Genomic DNA, 18,706 nt, shown 5'->3' with positions numbered 1-18,706 from the left:
ACAGTCCGAGGGGTCGCAGAGTCGGACATGACCCAGTGACTGAGCACCCTTGTCCCTGCTCCCATCCATGACTCTCCCTCCTTGCCTCTCTTGCAGAAATGGGTGGGCACACCCTTCACTGCCTCCAGCCTGGAGCTGAGGCCCTGGAGCCCAGGGGTGCACTTGGCCCTTGAGATGTGCAGCCCATGCCCACCGCAGGGTGTAGTCAAGGGGCTGGTGCCCACGGAGCTGCCTGAGCCCACAGACCTGGTGGAAGCTGACGGAGTGCCTGAGCCGGGCTCCTGGGGCCCAGTGCCCTCCACCGCCGGCAGCTTGGGCAGCTCGGTTTACAGCCAGGAGAAGGACCGGCTGTACGGCCTGGTATCCATCGACACGGTGACTGTGGTGGACGCGGAGGGGCTGTGTGGCTGGCCCTGCACCTGTGGGGACGATGGCTACCCTGCCCTGAACCTGGACACTGGCCTGGAGCCTGGTCCGGACACAGAGGACCGGCTCCTGAGCACGGGGACCACGATCCTGTCTTGTGGCTGTGTCTCGGCTGGTGGCCCCATGAGGCCGGGCAGCCTCCTTGACCGGCTAAGGCTGTCCCATGAGGATGAGGCAGATTGGACACCTGGGCCGTCGGACAGCGAGGCGGGCTCGCCCCCGGTCGGCCTGGACATGAACACGTTTGACAGCGGCTTCGCGGACTCTGACTGTGGCAGCCCCGTGGAGAGTGACTTCAGCAGCCCCAGGGACGAGGAACCCCCCAGGAGCTACCTCCGACAGTGGGTGGTCATGGCCCCTCCACCTACGCCGCCGGGGTCCCAGGCCAGCTAGCGATGCCCCGACGGGACACCTGAGCCTGGTGTTCAGAGTGTGCATCTGGGGTTCAGGGGCCCACTGGCGTGGCTGTGCATGTGTGTGTGTGTGTGGCCCGCGTGCCTGGGTGGACAGGAAGCACCCCCGTGGTGATGCCATGTGTGTGTCTGTGCCGATGTGAGTTCCCCGTATGCATGAATGTGAGCGGCACGTGCCTCTGTGCACACGAGGACAGTCTCCCTCCCAGCCATGTGGGGGTGGCCCCCGGGACACGTGCCAAGAAGCCAGTCATGCGCTGGGACCAGGGCCCTGCCTGGGACAGACCACAAGCCCAGCACCCACCGCCCCCCACCCCAGGTCCTGCCTCTGGGAGCCGCACAAGATCCACACTCTTCCTCATCACCTCGCAGGGGGCGGGAAAGGGGACCAAGCAAGCCCACCGTGACCCTGGGGGTGGGAAGACTGGCGGGGGGTGGGCGATGGATGTAGCTCTGAATCCTGACTCTGACACCTCCTGGCTGTGCCATCTTCAGCGAGTCACTTCCCCTCTCTGGGCTGGAGTTTCCTGTCTGGACCATGTGGGTGGCCTGACCTACCCTGTGGAGAAATCAGAGAGGTCGCCCACATACGGTGTGCAGCCCAGACCCTCAATAAACATCAATTTCCTTCCTTCTGTGGCCAGGACCACGGTCTGTGCTGGAGGTTGGGTGGGGCTGAGAAATCAGACAGACCCAGGTACCTGCGGGCTGTCCCGCCCTGCAGAGCGGCACCTGCAGGATTCTGGGCTGAAAACCAGCTTTGTTTCTTAGAATCAGCCCCTCAGCAACCAAGATTTTGTTTTTGGGCGCCTGCTGCGCATTTGTTGTTCCCATTATGCGCCCAAGAGATATTTATTGAGCACACACAGGTGCTGGGATGCTGGGAGAGGACCCTCTTGGCACTCACGGTGGGGGAAGGACACGACTAGGCAGTAAGGACACGGTGGTCCTGGTCCCTGGCATCTTATTTGTTCATCCTGGGGAATTAGAGAAAGTCAAGTTCTTGATGGTTTGTCAGAGAGCCTGCTGAAATGTGAAATTAAGATGCTAAGAAAATACTTCTTTGCAACATTTTGAAGGCAACTTACTGAACATCAGCTTTTCACAGGAGCTGGAAATTGGTGCTGCACATTGCAAACAATTCTTACTTTAAAAAAGGAAAAAAGATCCCAGGAAAATCAGAATGGACATCTCTGTAGTGGGGCATAACGTGCAGAAGTCCTCCCCATCCCCTTCTCTGCTGCTGCTAAGTTGCTTCAGTCGTGTCCGACTCTGTGCGACCCCACAGACGGCAGCCCACCAGGCTCCCCCGTCCCTGGGATTCTCCAGGCAAGAACACTGGAGTGGCTTGCCATTTCCTTCTCCAATGCATGAAAGTGAAAAGTGAAAGTGAAGTCGCTCAGTCGTGTCCAACTCCTAGCGACCTCATGGACTGCAGCCTACCAGGCTCCTCCGTCCATGGGATTTTCCAGGCAAGAGTACTGGAGTGGGGTGCCATTGCCTTCTCCGATCCCCTTCTCTACAGCTCGATAAAAATCAAAATCAAAATCAAAAGAAAGGAAAAGAGATCATTTTTCTCCTAAGGGTGCTCACCTTTAGAGGCAGGCTTTTCGAGGCCACTGAGCCAGGTTAAAATAGCAGAGTCTGTTTCAGCCACCAGCTCTCAGAGCCCTGAGGGACTCTCTGCCCCAGCCTGGCCCTGCCTGGCCCATGGTCCTTCCCAAAAGTCAGGCTGCAGGGCACCACCTGAAGCTCTGGCCTGTCTCTGCTTTTGGATGAGGCTGACCTGTCAGTCCTGCCGATGGCTCCTCTGACTTCTCTGTAAAAGGGGGAGGGGGGCGGTGGTTGGCAGAAGTCGCTGAGAACACCGGATTCCTTGGTTCTGAAAATTCTAGAACATTGATGGTCTTAATAGTGGGGCTGGGATCAGGATGTGCGAGGTGCAGATGGGAGCACAAGTGTGAAACCACAGCTCCTGCAGGTGTGAGCAGCCCTCCCCACCCCCTACCGTCGCCCCGGAGATGCTTGGGCCAAGGTGTGCTGTGGTTTCACACCTTCAGGGAGACCACGGGCTCCAGGCACTCATGAGCCGTCGGCTCTCCGGGGAAGCAGCTCAGCTCTCCAGCACCCAGAGCTCTGGGCCCAGGTGTGGGGAGGAGGGGACACCTGTGACCCCCGCTGATGGCAGGCCAGGGTTGGGGAGGGGCACGGGTCTCTGGCCTGGGCCAGACAGGACTCCTCACCGACACTTTGGGTCCTTGAAGGGGACCCAGCTCATAAAAGTCAGTGCAGAAGGGAGACAGGAGCTGGCCCACCTGGGGGGCTGGAGTACCAGGAGGTGGGTGGGTGGATGACCGATGGACGAGTGGGTGCATTAGTGGGTGGAGAGAAGCATAGGCTGGAGGGAAGAACAGCTGGATGGATGGATGGAGATGAACAGCTGCTAGAGACAAGGATGAAATGCCAAACACAAGCTCCAGAAGGCAGCAACGTCACCTCTTGTGTTAGCTGCTTCACCCCCGAGCAGGCACATAGGGAGCCCTCCTCAGTAAAGCCTGACTTGCAGGGTTTACTTATTTCCACAGTGAAAACATTTCACCACGGTCAATTGGACTTGATGGCTTTAAATACGGGGTTGGAAGAGATGTTTATAATCGACACTCCTAGCTGGTATGAGGCAACCCCAGCACTTGGATGGGAGATCAGAGCAGGTAGTAGGAAGGCCGTGGGGGGTCTTCAGGGAGGAGGTGGTATTTGCTGGGCTCTGGAAAATGAATAGGAGCTGTAAGGGACACCAGCTACTCAGGCAGAGGGAAGAGTTTGAGCAAAGGCCTGGAGGTGTGACAGAGCCCTAAATACGGGGTGAGGGGGTCAGAGTCCAGGCCATACAGTTACTAACAACCCTGTCTTTGGAGGCAGAAGGGTGCCACCCACTGCTCCTGGCCCAGGCCTTTTCCCTCTGCAGGCTCCCAGGGACGGGATATCCATTCAACAAATGAAGTGAAAGTGCAGAAGGGACCGGTGACTTGTCTGCGGTCACACCCTGAATTAAAGGTCAGAGTCAGAGCTTGAACTCTGGGCTCCTGACCCCAAGTCCAAACTCTCCTCACCTTGCTCTGCTGCAAGGCACCTGCATCAGGAGGGAGGAGACAACCCTGGGTGCCTGAGCTTGTGTCAGCATCACTGGGGGGCTGACCCCAGGTCTGGGAATGGCTACGTGACCCGGGCCCCCCCACCCTGCAGAGTGCATGCCATCCTCCTGGTCTCAGTGAGGGTTCAGGGTCGGACATGTGACCCAAGCTAGTCCGTATGCTTTTCCTACGTGCTATAGGGGTGGGCTAATCCTGAAGCAGCTGGGGACGGGGCTGGGTTAGAGGGGAGAGCCAGGAGGGAACAGCTCATCTGAGGTGAGGCCAACACATTGGAAAGCAGAGCTAGGAAGTGGACCCGTATTCCTGATAATACCTCTTAAGCTCTTGGATCCAGCCATGCCTGAAACTACACTCCCCATGGCATCTGGTCCCATCACTTCATGGGAAATAGATGGGGAAACAGTGGAAACAGTGTCAGACTTTATTTTTGGGGGGCTCCAAAATCACTGCAGATGGTGACTGAAATTATGGTGAAATTAAAAGATGCTTACTCCTTGGAAGGAAAGTTATGACCAACCTAGACAGCATATTCAAAAGCAGAGACATTACTTTGAACTCTGTCTAGTCAGACGAAGGTCTGTCTAGTCAAGGCTATGGTTTTTCCTGTGGTCATGTATGGATGTGAGAGTTGGACTGTGAAGAAGGCTGAGCGCCAAAGAATTGATGCTTTTGAACTGTGGTGTTGGAGGACTCTTGAGAGTCCCTTGGACTGCAAGGAGATCCAACCAGTCCATTCTGAAGGAGATCAGCCCTGGGATTTCTTTGGAGGGAATGATGCTGAAGCTGAAACTCCAGTACTTTGGCCACCTCATGCGAAGAGTTGACTCACTGGAAAAGACTCTGATGCTGGGAGGGATTGGGGGCAGGAGAAGGGGATGACAGAGGATGAGATGGCTGGATGGCATCATTGACTCGATGGATGTGAGTCTGAGTGAACTCTGGGAGTTGGTGATGGACAGGGAGGCCTGGCGTGCTGCGATTCACGGGGTCGCGAAGAGTTGGACACGACTGAGAGACTGAACTGAACTGGGCTTTTGAGGTACATCTCTGGGGGCAACAGATGTGAGCATCCTCTTTTTAAAAACTGATGGCCCCAGAAAATAAATTTTAGATTCTGCAATTTTGGGGGTCTCTCAGCATCATGATGGCCACCCACCCAAGACAAACTCCATCTCTGGAAAGGAGCCTAAGCAGGGATGGCTTTGAGGCTGGATGGCGTGAGTTGGGAAACCAGGAAATCCAATTACCAGCTTTCAACCTGCAGAAACCATTTCACTTCCTCATGCTTCAGTTTTCTCATACATGGAATGGGTATATTGATCAGAACCAGGAATCAATACGTGTGAAGTATGGACAGCGGTGTCTGGCAAATTGGAAGTGCTTAGAAAATGTTGTTACTTTATCATTTTTGTGGACAAGTCAGTCCCACCCTGACCCCCACTCCCATATACTTTTGTTGATCTCAACCTTAAACTTTGCTGGACAATGAGCTGTATGTGCGTGCACGTGCGTTCAGTCCTGTCCATGGCATTTTCCAGGCAAGAATACCAGCGTGAGTTGCCATTTCCTTCTTGGGGGGATCTTCTTGATCCAGGGACTGAACCTGTATCTCTTGGGTCTCCTACATTGGCAGGCGGATTCTGGGCCACCTAGGAAGCCCAAACAAGCTATGAATACAGACATCTGGAGACCAGACCAACCCTCAGCAAACGGAGATGTTGGGTTGCTGCTGCCACCTGCTGGTGACCACTGGAACTTGGCTGAGGAGCCTGCTGAAGGGGGTGCCCTCCCTGCGCAGAGGTCCAGGGGCTCCACTCGCACCTGCCTGGCACTGCCAGCTGGCTACACAATTGTCACAGCAACTCAGTGCGGAGGGAATGTTCACAAGGCGAACCGGTAGGTTCTTTTGGTTACAGTGCTGTTAGTTTCAGATGTACAGCAAAATGATTTTTCTTTTTTTTTTTTTGCAGATTATATTTCATATAGGTTATTACAAGACATTGGGTATAATTGCTGCAAGGTAATTCTTGGTTCCCTGTTTTATGTATAGTAGCTTGTATCTGTTAATCCTAACCTTCCAATTTGTCCCTCCCCTCCTTCTCCCCTTTGGTAACCGTGGTAAGTCCTTTTTTATTATTTATTTATAGTATGTTCAATTTTTTTTCTTATAATCTTTTAAATTTAAAATTTGTTTTAAAAATTCTTATTTTTCTTTTTTAGTAGGTTCTCTTTTAAATTCAACAAGGGCTGAATTCTACTCCTTGGGAGGGTGGGCGGGCCTGCATTGGGCACCAGGCGGAATGGGTGGTGAGACCACACTAAGCAGGGAGATCACGTGTGCACACACACACATATAAAAAATACACATACACGTCACACATACAACACACATACACACAAACACATGTGGAAAATTCCCTGGCATAAGTGGGGTAAGGACCCAGGGGAAGAGTGGGTAGTCAGGTGAAGCCAGAGGACACAGATCACTCAGCCCGGGATTCTGGGTGGCCTTGGGCAAAGCGAGGCTGGAAGGGGAGGAAGGGGATGTGGGAAGCTGGCAGCTGCCAGACACTGAGCGAGATCTGATTGGGCTCCAGAAGGAAGAGAGGCGGGGCCTGGGAAGGCAGAGAAGATGCTCAGTGGGGAAAACCAGGAAGCAATTTCAGTGAAGAGGGAGTAACATCAGGACCTCAGTGCCAGGACTCCCGCCTAGACTTACCTCGTAACTCATGGCTCTCTACGTGCAGGCACCGACGTGCAAGGGCACTCCAGGGTGAACCACAGCTGGAGCTGTGTCAGTACGCAACATGCCATCACAGGTCTGTGTTTTCTCGGGGGTGGGGAGCATAAAAGGTATGTAAATGCAGAGAAAAAGGCCTGGAGAAGAAAGCCGCCTGCAGGTTTAGGTGTTTAAAGAGAATGGATTAAGTATGGCTTATGTAAGCAAAAAGGAGTAAAAATGAAGCGTGTGGGCTTCCCTGGTGGCTCAGACAGTAAAGAACCCACCTGCAATACAGGAGACCTGGGTTTGATCCCTGTGTCAGGAAGATCCCCTGATGAAGGGAGTGGCACACCACTCCAGTATGCTTGCCTGGGGAACTTCATGGACACAGGAACCTGGTGGGCTACAGTCCATGGGGTCACAGAGTTGGGCATGACTGAACGACTCACACCTTATGTAAGTAAAAAGGAGTAAGAATGGAGTGTGGAGGGACAAGGAACCCAGAGGACAGACCTTCGGGGGTCAGGGCGTGCTGTCACTCGGGGTGAACAGGACATGACCCCTCTGGCTTGGTGCTCCCCACTCCCATCCCGTGTTTTACTAGGTAAGTGAAAAGTCGCTCAGTCGTGTCCGACTCTTTTCGACCCCATGAACTGGAATTCTCCAGCCCAGAATACTGGAGTGGGCAGCCGTTCCCTTCTCCAGAGGATCTTTCTAAGAACCCAGGATCGAACCCAGGTCTCCCACACTGCAGGCGGAGTGTTTTACTAGGTGGTCAGTGTTTAAAATCTTTTTTTTCTAAACATGAATTCTTTCTCACCCTGGGCATGCAGATTTTAATTTTCCATAGTTCCTACCCTGCCTGGTATTAACCAGGCCACTTTATATTACCTGCCTGGCCCTGATCTGATCTCATAGCTTCTGGTCTACACTTCCGGTTTTGCAAACCCTGGGTGCAGAGCTTAGAAGGGCAGAGAGCTACCTTGGGTGGGGGCTAGCTGAGGGGGTGGATGGACACACAGACAGATTGATGGGATGGGTGGGGGCGGGAGGGAAGGAGGAAGTCATCCTTGCACGGGATGCCTAGATGTGGGAATGTGGGTCACCAAAACCCCCGCTCTCCACTGGAGAGCTGACTCCTCGCCCATCTCCTAGACACGTGCCTGAACTGCCCCTCAACCTGGGCACACAGGGAAGGAAACAGACTTCACTGCGTCCTGCTACGTGCTTGTCCTTGGTGTTCTCCAGCTCATCTGGCCCTCCTGTGAGGGCGACGGTCTATCCCCATTTCTCAGATGAGAAAACCAAGGCTCTGGGACGGGAACATCAAGACTGGATCCCAACCCTACCTTCCTCCCGCCACGAGATGCAGTCCCACACAATCATCATCTGTATTTTCTGTTTACAAAGCAAATCATATCCATTGTTCTACTTGATTACCCAGATCACCCCAAATGCTGTTTTTTCACTTTAGAGTAAAAACGAATAAAGAAGGAAAGAAAAAAAAATGATGCCAAAACTTGGCCAGGTCTCGGCAGTGCTGGGGGTGGGGGGCGGTTCACTCTCAAGACTCCGGACCCCATGCCTCCTGTTCTTTGCCCCGTCACCCTGGAGTCTGGCCCGGGGACCAGGTCCCTGGCAGAGAGAAGCTGGAAACCCAAGGCTGCCAGGTGGGCCAGGCCGTGAGCTGCAGGTTAAAGTGAGAGGAGCTCTGATGGGCCTGAGACCTGGCCTGGGGGCGGGCCAGCCATGACTGGGAGGGGCGTGTCCCATACTTGTGACTGTCACATGCAGTATTTCTAGATCTTTCCAGAGAAGACAGAGTTCTGGATTTTTTTTAAAATGTGAAACCTCCAGTTTTAAAGAAATGTTGGTAACTAAAAAACAACAAAGAAATACTGTGAGCGAAAGAGACCAGCCGTGGGCCAAATCCACACTCCAGGCTTCGACCTCAGCAGCCTGCCGGCATCGCCTCGGCCGCAGGCCTGGCCTGAGTGCGGCCGGATGCCTGTTAAGGGACAGGCCGGGGCCCGGCTGAGTGGGAGGAAGGGTTTTAAGGCAGTGGCATGTGGTGAGGCAGCGCCAGGATGGGCTGAGCGAGCTCACCCCCAGCACCCACCTGTTCCTTGGGTTTTACCGACAACGTCTATCCCCGGCTGTTCCATGGTGGAAAACAACAAGCCCCCGGTGGATCAAAGATTCTTTAGGAAATACAAAACGAAATGCGTTTTACTTCGCTTTAATTAAAAAAAAAAAACATATAAATACATGCCAGGGTTTTTTAATCAATAAGGAAAGAGGCTGGAAAAAAAAAGACAAACCCCAAACCTGTAAGGACTCCCCGTTTCCAGGTGGCAGGAGTCCTGCGTGGCTTGCAGGCTCAGCGGTCAGGGGTCCTGCCTCCAGAGGAACAAGTCTCAATGGCGGCCTTGGCAGGGGGTCACCCAGCCCGCGCTCTATGACATGTCCCCATGAGGCCCTGTCCCTCAGAGCAAGGGGGGCTTTCTGGGGAGCACAGAGAGTCCTCCATGATGGGGTGGCCAGAAGCTGGAACATGAATCTGCGTGGATGGGGCAGACCCCTGAGGCCCACAGCTTCTGACCCCTCACTGGCCAGCGGGGGGATATCCAGAGAAGGTTCAGGGCCTGGGCAGGTGGCTCTGCTCCCGAAGGGCAGGATCGTCTCGGAAGCCCTTGGAGGACCAGCCCACCGGGGCCTCTCACTACAACCCAGGATTCAGAGAGATTGGAAACAGGAGGAGAGCAGGTGGGGAGCAGCATCGCTGAGCTCCCCCACCCAGCTCCGGGGGCGACAAAGCACAGTCCTGAAGGCTGACCGTGGACGGGCTGGGAGCAGGCGGCCAGCTGGTCCTCCGTCCAGAGTTCCAGGCCAGAAACCACAGCCAGGGCCGGGCTGGGCACACAGTGTTCCCGTGGGCGGGATGCAGGAATCCTTGGGTCCCAACCTTGCCAGGCCGCCCCCACACGTGGGCAGAGGCCCCCAGGAGAGAATTCCCGGGAGGCTTGCCAGGACCACACGGGCCTCAGAGGTGGACCCACTTGTTCCAGCTGACCTCGTTGGGGAAGACGCGGCCGAGGCGGATGGTGCAGTCCAGCGTGGGCTCGTAGAACACCACGGGGCTCTCGTCCAGGCTCAGCGGCGCCTCTCCCACCGGCGGCTTCGAGAAGAGTGAAGCGGCCGCGGGCTTTCTCAGCACGCACTTTTTAATGCAGCCCAGGGTCTCCAGCCCCTGCAGTGGCACAGACAGACGGATTTCCAGGGGCATTTAAGGGCCATGTCCTCTGTACCCAGAGCAGCCTCCCAGAACAGACACAGGAGGGTGGCCTTGAAGGACGAGCAGGGATTGACCAGGCGGGTTTAAGCAAGAGCCCAGGGCGAGAGAGAGAAGGGCGTGGCCAGCATTTATACAGCGGTCCTGTGTTGAGCAGGGGCTGCAGACCTGGCTTCCAGACGGGGTTATTTGGCCCAGACCTGCTGTGAAGTGCAGGGAATTGTGCACTGAACTTCCTGCTCCTGCTTCTGTCGAGGAGTTGGAACTCCTGTGCACACACGGCCGGAGCCCAGGGCGGCCATCAAGCCGAGCTGCCCTTAGGAGACTGTGGGCACCTCACCAACTCTCCCTGCCACCCATGAGGGTTGGTCACTCACCTACCTGCTGGTCCCCGTGGGCACCAGGGTCTTGAGAAAGGGTCAGAGGTAAGACCCCAGGGATGCTTCTGTGTAAGCCTAGGCAGCAGCTCGGGGCTGAAGGAGGACCTGGGAGGCACAGCTGGGGCGGGAACCCGGGGCAGGGGTGGGGGCTGTGGGAGGCTGAGTGCTGAGAACTGGGGCTGGGCGCTGGCAGCGCTGAAGAGCAGATGCGGGAGGAAGGAAATTGGTGTGGGGCTCAGCCGGCGCAGTGGCCTCAGAGGGCAACGGGGCTGACCTCTCTGGGCAGGGGTTGGGAGTAAGCTTTGGGGGTGGCGGGGGGAGGATACCAGGGGCCCAAGACTTCTGAGGAGCTGGCTCTCTGTGAGGAGGCCAGTGCACCCTCGTGGGCTGAGCTGGTAAGCAGTGGCCGACCCCAGAGCTCAGCCAACGTGCCCACTGCCCCCCGCCCTCTGAGACCCCGGAAGAGGAAAGGTGCAGTGGGGACGGGGTCCCAGCAAGCACCCTCCCCGCCGAGAGGCTCACCTGGAGCAGCTCGAGCACGGCCAGCGGCTGCAGGACGCCCTTGTAGTGCTGCAGCAAGCAGCTCTCGGGCACGCCGGGCCTGGTCATGATGTGGTGCAGCACCGCCTCCATCATGCCCTTGACCACCGGCGTGTTCAGGCGGCCGTCCACGATGCGCCATGGGCGCCCGATGAAGCGCACGCTCTCACAGTCCCTGCGGCGGGTGGGGGCGGGGGAAACGGGCATCAGGCTTAGTGGGGGAGGGGAGACAGCGGATTCCACGTGGTCCCCACCTCGGCAGACGGGTGCCCAGCCCACTGGCAGGGCTGAGGACCCCCTCCCTCCTGTTCTTCTGCCTCTGGCTCTCCTGCCGCCTGAAGGGACGGGCCCCAGCCCCTTCATCACCCCACACTGGTGGGGCGGGGAAGAGCCAGGACTTCTAGATGTACCAGCTCCCTCTGGGACCTGACAGAACCTGCAGGTTATTTTTTTCTTTTGTAGGGAAGACTTGACAGGACTCTTAACCTAGTAGCTGGTCCCCTGGTTTCCCATACGGTGTAAATTCTGCTTAATGTAACTTCTTTTCCGCTTAAGCATTTGCATGACTATTGGTGCTCTGAAGTCAATTCTAAAAATGCGCAAGTTATAAATGCAGAAGAAAAGAGTCAACCTCCCAAACCAAACCTAACAAGGACCCCTGAACTTTTTCCTAGGACTGAAAGTAGGTTTCAGTTCTACCTTTGTTATAAGTTGACCCTAAACATCTGGAAGAAAATGGAACTATCTGCATCTTTGTATTTATTACTTGGTATCATAAAACTTATTTTCATTAACAACAACAACAAATGGCTGCACCCCCTCTGACCACGCTCAGGTCCGTGCGCGGCAGGTCTGCCGGTGTTGTATTCGGGGGTTCCAGGCACACTCTTCCAGAAGGTTTCTACTAACAACTAAAGCAGTGACTGGTTCAGAAGTGTTAGTTGCTCCGTCATGTCCAGCTCTTTGCGACCTCATGGACTGTAGCCCGCCAGGCTCCTCTGTCCATGGGATTCTCCAGGCAAGAATACTGGGGTGGGTTGCCCTTCTCCAGGGGATCTTCCCGACTCAGGGACTGAACCCATGTCTCCTGCATTGCAGGCAGATTCTTTACCGTCTGAGCAACCGGGGAAGTCTGACTGGCTTAGGTTTTTACTAAAAACTAAAGCAGTGACAGGTCTGCCACACAGGGTCCCAGTGTGGGACACCCCAGGCCAGCTGGACACCTGGCTCTGACCATGTGACAGGGCCCGCCCAACCTGAGCCAGAACACGGCCCTTCAAGCCGAGGGTGATGCACACACTGTGGGAGGCGCCCCTCGGACTTCCGTGACACCCACTGTTCCCAGCACACGGGGCGCTACAGCCGTCAGCACTGTGGCCTCGTCCACCTTGGGCAAGGAGCGCCTGCTGGTCTCTGGTGAGAGGGACCCATGGTCCCTCAGGTGTCTGAGACCCCTGGCCGAGAAGCGCTGTGCTTGACAAACCTTTGTGAAAGACCTCCAGGTAATAATCTACCCCGGACCTTGGGCACCACCCTCCGAGGCTCTCATCGCCCCCTCCCAGCCCAGGCCGCTGGAGCCTGAACCACACTCACCTTTCCCATGCCACCTGGGAGAGGTTGCCAGCTACAGAACCATCTGCCAGACCTGACAAGAGGGGAGAGGCGTGGGAGACTGCAGAGGTGGGGCCCACCCGTCTCTCCCCCAACCGTTCATCCCACGGGTCCTTCTGGGTCTGGCGGTAAGGCCGTGAGCACAGAGACAGCACCTCCCTCCTCGGGGCGGCGGGGTGTGGGGGCTGCACCCCCAGGACAGTATCAGATGGACAGACGGTGGGGTGCCAGTCTGGGGGCTGTGCCCAGGGCTCGGTGATGCCCCCAACCCAGGGGAGCAAGTGAGTGCCCATCCTTCTCCAGAAGCCCTGACCACATAGCTGGGTGTATAAATCCCTGGGAGAATTCCAGCAGAGGAAAGGAAAGGGGTGGAGGGCACCTGCCAAGTCCCCTGGGAGGCGAGACCCTTCCCCTTCCAGCTTCCTGGTAAGGACACCTCAGGAAATGCCTCTTTGCAGAACCAGAAGAGAGCCTCGTCCTTGTAATTAATTCACAGGTCGGCTAAGGAGCACGAGGCCCCTGCCCTCTAGGGGGAAGACGAGTGTCAACAGGCAAGAGACTCCCGCTGAGTCGGGGCCGAGGAAAGCTGACGCAAAGGCCCCTCTTTCCGTCAAGACCAGCAGCAGGCTCCTGGTCTTGAGGAAGGTGGTGTGGGCCCTTCAGGCCCCGACAGAGAAGGAGCGGGTGGGGGAAGGTGGGGTGGGGACAGGGTTTGGTACCTCTGGGGTCTTCAGGGGCCTCTGGAAGCTGGGCCTGACAGCTCAGCTGCTCCTGGCCTGGGAAGCTGGGCACCTCGACACCCTCTTGGTCCCCTGGCCCGGCTTCCGATGCACCTCCATCCTCAGGAGCCGCGAGCAGGGCAGGTGCCAGAGTCCCCAGCTCCTCTTCTGCTCTGGGCCCTGGGCTGGGGGCCAAGCGTATGTCCTGGAGTGCAGGCCTCTTTGCGGGGGGCTCCAGGGCACTCTTGGGGTCAGCAGCCCCGCCCTGGCTGTTTGTGTCAGCGCCGGCCCAGCTGCCACGTCTCTTGGTGCTCTGGGGGCTCTGAGAGGGCGGTGCCTGCCTCTCTGGGGGGTTGTCCTCGCTGGAAGGCCCCTCGGGCGGTCTGGCCCGGTGGTCGTCTCTTTGAAGGTCAGCACCCCCATCTTTGTCTTTCAGCCGCACCGAGTGCAGGAGCCAGGGCTGTGCATTGGCCATGGTCACCAGGCGAGCAGTGTTCCCGCCGACTTCCAGCACCTGCTGGTGCTCTAAGAGGTCCTAGGGAAAGGGGAGACAGAGGGGTCTGCAGGGAACCCCAGGGGCATCGGGGCTCGTTCCCCTGCCTGAGTGTTTTAAGCATCCTGAGCCAGTGGCTAGTCCACCTCCTTAGGGCAGGTGACCTCTGCCTCGACTTCTTGGAACCACAGTTGCACCCTCAAAGCTGATGTGACCTTACCAGTCTCCTGCCCGGCCATCTCCTCCCAGACTCAACACCCCGAGGCCCCAGTGCTTCTGCAAAAACAACACCCCATGATGCCCCTGCCTCACCTGCCCTTTAAAAATGCTCTGCTGAAACCCTTCAAGGAGCTCAGGGTTGTTAAGGCATGAGCTGTCGTCTCCTGGCGTGGCCCTGCAATTAACTTTTCTCTGCTCCAAACCCTGTTGATTCATTCTGTCTGGCCTCACGGTGCATTGGGTACACGGACTTGTGCTAACAAAGCAGCGAGACTGCGGATCAGCGGCAGGGAGTCTGGAGACAGCAGAGAGCTGGGGGAGAACGAGGCCCAAGGCTTGGGTTGGGGAGGCTCCAGCCAGCTCTGCTGAAGAAACAGGGCCCAGAGAGGACAGACGGACCTTCTAACTTTCAGGAGAAGCTAGGGTTTTAGGCAATCTTCAATGTTGACAACCAATTCAACTTTTGAAAAAAAAATTCCACACGCCCCAAACCAAGCCCACCCATAGCATGCCTCTGGCCCAGGAGTTGCAACTCCTGCTTTTGCTTCTGCGGGCTACCTGAGAGCACAGCTCACCTGGACATAGTCTGTGAAGGTCCTGGTGCGCTCACTGTCTGTCCTGGCCAAGGCGAAGAACTGTTTGCTCAGCTCCAACCGGTCCACCCCAAAGCAACCAGCTGCTGCAATGGCCTCCTGGATCTCCAGGGCGGCAAACACGTCTCCGGGCTGGTACCCAGACAGCGCCACCTGGTGGACGAACTCCTCCAAGCTGCAGGTGTCCTCCGGGCTGTTTATCAGCCTCGTGAAGGTGTCAGGGAGGCAGGAGGGCCCCACCGTCAGCTCCTCCAGAGAAGGGTCTGTGGAGACCGGGAGGACCAGCATCAGCCCTGAGAGGCCTCCTCCCCTCCCCAGACCAGTATACAAGCGATGCCGAGGCAGGTGCACGCCAACATGGACTCGCTGCTTTCCAAAAGTCAAGGGGTCGCTTTCTGAGTGGACACGGCTGGGCCCCTGGCAGTCAGGTTCCTGATACATGCCTCTGGGCCCTTGACTGCAGCCAGCTGGATCCCCGGGGCCATAAGGTTCTCCTGCTCACAACTCACAGTGAAGGGGAAAAGGCGGGGCTGGGGCCTCTGAACAGAGTGGGGGGCGGCGGTCCTCCACTCTGGCTGCCTCGGGCCCACCCTTCCTGATGCTCACATGTTCACGGCTTCTGAGACCCTCTGAGATACCCTGGGACTTCTCCATAAATCCCCACTTTTGCTCACACCCGCCGGGGCTGGTTTCTGGTACTCCCTGGACAAGGTATTTCTGCTAAGACCACAGGCCTCAGGTCGCCACATTTTTGCCCAGGCCAAGCTCCCAACACAGCGTGGGATACTGATCGTGGTTACGAAACTAGACACCTCAGACTTCCCTGGCGGTCCAGTGGATAAGAACCTGCCTGCCAATGCAGGGGACACGGGTTTGATTCCTGGTCCGGGAAGATTCCACATGCCCTGGAGCAACTAAGCCCGTGTACCTCAACTACTGAGCCTGTACCTGGAGCCTGTGCTCTGCAACAAGAGACGCCACCACAGTGAGGAGCCGCAGCACCACAACCAGAGAAAGCCCGCACAAAGCAATGCAGACACAGTGCAGCCGAAAATAAACAAACTAGCTACAAGAGTAAACTCAACACGTGAAAATGAAGGCGAGTCAGACGGGCCAGGGAAGGGAAGGGTGAGAAGGGCAGGGACGAGGCCGTAGCATTCTCATTATATGTGCAGCGAGGAGAGTGCCTGATATCGAGGGTGCAGGAAACGGAGGTGAAAGTAAGTCATTAACGTTTCAGAGGCAATCAATACAAGAACTCAAAAACGTGTAAAAACTGGAAAAAAAGGAGATAAGAGGTAATGGATATAAGTGGAACACTCAGCTTTCACAGCAAGGGGTCAAAAGACTTAAGTAAAAAAGATCACGCTGAGCGCTCATCACAGCAGGAACAGCCCAGGGCTCCCCAAACAAGCAGGCAACTCGGGCCGCGCGCCCACCCTCCACTGCCTGCCTCGCCCCGGTCAGCTGCTAAGGACAGGAGGGGTTTTCCTTTGCTTTTCCCTTTGGTTTGGTCAGCGGTGGCTTCCCCAGGCAGCCCTGGGAGCCTGGCCACGAGCTGGGGGTCTGGGCCTTGGGTGGGCAGGGGCGGTGCTCACCTGTGAGCGCGAGCCTGGTGGGCTTGGGGGTGCAGCGCAGGCGGAACTTGACCAGGCAGGAGTTCACCACGACGTTGTCGTTGGGGTTGAGGTTGCGGTTGCTGACGATGCCGGGGACGCAGTAGCCCTTCATCAGCAGGTAGTTGGTGTGGGAGGCCTGGTGGGCTTTCACCTCGATGCTCCGGCGCTTGGCCCCCGAGCCCTCGTCCAGGTCTTCCTCTTCGTCCTCGTCCTCTTCCAAGGTGCTGTCCTTGCCTAGGCTGGGAGCAGACAATGGACCTGGGTGCTGGAGCCCGGCGGAGCCTTCTCTGCTGGTCTGGCTGCCCCCTCAGGGAGCGGTGCTCTGGCCCTGGACGGCCCTGGCATCTGGCTGAGGTCAGGTCAGCATGGCCTGGTGTCCAGATTACCCGCCTCGTCCACCTTCCCACACTCCCCTCCCCACTCCCTACACCTGCATCTTTGCAAGGGCTGGTCCTTCTGCCTGGAAACCCTTCCTGGTCTCTGTCCAAAAGACACCCATTTGTCCAGTAAACCCCACTTCAGCTCTCAAGCCCTCAAGGAATGGTCCCTCTTCTCTGCCTCCCCATGCCTCCTGGCCACACTGTCCTAGGTCCTTCTCTGGCCCAGCCCAGCCGTCCCCTCCTGTGGGTCCCCCGGTGCCTAGAGGCATCATCAGGAGGCGCTGCACTGGAATTCCCGGTTCACAGCTCCTGGGAACCACTGCCGAGACTCTGCTGTCTTGGTCCACATGATGCCAAGCACAAGGCAGAGAAGTGTGTTTGTTGAGTGAATAAAAACGAGAATGAGTGAGCAAATAAAACGGCAGACGCCCAGCCTGAGGGCAAGTGACGGTGCCTGTGGCCCTCACCTCTTAATGACCTCGTTCTCCACCATGGAGCTGTCCACCACGACGATCTGTTCTGGGATCCTGACGTCCACAGAAACAAGGCCCAGGGAGAAAAGGATCAGGGCGGTCACGCAGTTTCCTCCAGGGCCGTCCAAAGAGAACGCCACCAGGTCGCTCGCAGGCTCGCCACAGTTTTGGTCTTTGAAGGAAAAGTGATCGGCCTGGTCCCGCTTGCCCGCAGCCAGGAGTCTGCTGAAGAACTGGAACGATTCTGTGCAGACGGTGCTCGGAAACCGCCACGTGAAAATCCTAAGACAGGACGAGAAGGGGAGGGCCTTTCTGAGCTCGGGGTGCCCAAGCCTGGGGGTGGATGGGCCGCGGGCGCTTCCAATCAGCCGCTGACACTGCACACGCCGCCTCTCCCCGGAAGCCCTCTTTCCATCTCAGACGAAGGCGCTGTGCTGCAGGCTCCATGAGGCCGCTCCCCGGAGCGCCTTCAAGGAGGTGCTGTGACTCTTCACCCGAGCCAACACTCTAGGCCCCTCGGTGCTGAACTGGGGAAGATGAATGTGCGTTCTGTCGTCAGCTTTACACAAGGCGAGCCCTGGACCCCTCTGGAGGGGAGGGGACAGGCGTGTGTGTTCAGTCTGTCTCCACTCGGTGCCTGCACGCAAGCCCTCGCCTCTGTTCAGAGGGGGGACTTTCATTCCTCGTAACAACACCCTCTTGCTGATGAGCCACAAACCGGGTCTGAACACGATGGCTTCCAAAGGAAGTGTGTCAGTCCACAGGGCAGACAGCCTGGTACAGCTCTGAGCCGTGGGACTAGGGACTGAGGTCACTCCCAACCAGGAGGGTGCACTTTTAGCCGGCCTAATTGTTGGACACTCATTTCACCCAACTTGATGTGAAAAAAGGAAACAAACTACCAGCAAAACTGGTAAATGCCCCCTTACGAGAGACCGCCGGCATGAACCTTATTCCCGGACAAGGAAGGACGTGCGCTGATGGGAGGCTGGTCCCAGAGGCTGGGTCTTGCACAAGAGGCCAAAGGGCCCAGGCTGCCCTGCCCGCTGACGAAGAGGGACACCGTCACTTCCGCTCCCTCGGCCGACAGGCCTGCCCTCCCTGCTCACCTGTGGTAGGCCTGGGACAGCTGGTAGGACATGGGCGCGAAGGGCAGAGCGCGGTTTTTCTTGGGGCCCAGCGTGTGGTTGACCCGGCGCCGGTTGACTAGGCTCCTCCGCTGGTAGTCCACGAAGGCCTTCACCAGGACCTGTTCCTTGTAGTCCCGGTACAGGCGGAAGGTCTGCAACACAGCAGGCCAGGCGTGAGCGGGGCTCTCCAGCCAGCAGGGCGTGGGGGTGGGAAGTGGATACACAGACGCCATGGCTGATCATCCACGGAGGAAGGCTGCTGATGGCGGGGGGCGGGAGAGGCTGGGAGGCCGGAACGGACACTTGGGGTGCAGTGGGGGAGAGCCTAGAAGAAGCCCGCAGCCCCGTGGGCAACCTTGACCCACCAGCACATCCCCCTTAGAGAGTGCAGAGGACAGGCAGGCGGAAAAGGCAGGCTGCACCCGCGCCTACTCTGGATGTATGGATGCTGGGAGCCGACGCAGAATCATCTCTGATACCGGGTATCCTTCAGCTCCCACCTGAGCCATTGGCAGATCTGCTTGGGCCGATCTACTCTGAGTAT

At 57.2% G+C, this 18,706-nt stretch overlaps 2 protein-coding genes across 2 annotated transcripts in view; one reads left to right on the top strand and one right to left on the bottom strand.

Annotated features, from left to right (window-relative positions):
• Positions 1-1,470, top strand: part of IL21R (interleukin 21 receptor) — a 35,784-nt gene extending 34,314 nt beyond the window's left edge. The window contains exon 9 of the mRNA XM_005907611.2: positions 97-1,470. Coding sequence (XP_005907673.2) covers positions 97-819 — 723 coding nt within the window. The 3' untranslated portion in view covers positions 820-1,470. The remainder of the gene's footprint in view (positions 1-96) is intronic.
• A 7,454-nt stretch (positions 1,471-8,924) lies between these two features.
• The window catches only part of GTF3C1 (general transcription factor IIIC subunit 1), a 79,692-nt gene continuing 69,910 nt past the window's right edge, over positions 8,925-18,706 (bottom strand). The window contains exons 30-37 of the mRNA XM_070362912.1: positions 18,142-18,314; positions 17,027-17,314; positions 16,159-16,418; positions 14,543-14,823; positions 13,256-13,790; positions 12,519-12,570; positions 10,908-11,100; positions 8,925-9,963 (exon numbers count right to left, since the gene is read on the bottom strand). Coding sequence (XP_070219013.1) covers positions 9,757-9,963; positions 10,908-11,100; positions 12,519-12,570; positions 13,256-13,790; positions 14,543-14,823; positions 16,159-16,418; positions 17,027-17,314; positions 18,142-18,314 — 1,989 coding nt within the window. The 3' untranslated portion in view covers positions 8,925-9,756. The remainder of the gene's footprint in view (positions 9,964-10,907; positions 11,101-12,518; positions 12,571-13,255; positions 13,791-14,542; positions 14,824-16,158; positions 16,419-17,026; positions 17,315-18,141; positions 18,315-18,706) is intronic.

This window comes from Bos mutus, chromosome 25 (genome assembly GCF_027580195.1).
Source record: "Bos mutus isolate GX-2022 chromosome 25, NWIPB_WYAK_1.1, whole genome shotgun sequence".
Lineage (NCBI taxonomy): Eukaryota > Metazoa > Chordata > Mammalia > Artiodactyla > Bovidae > Bos > Bos mutus.
This window is presented reverse-complemented; position numbering and strand designations above follow the sequence as displayed.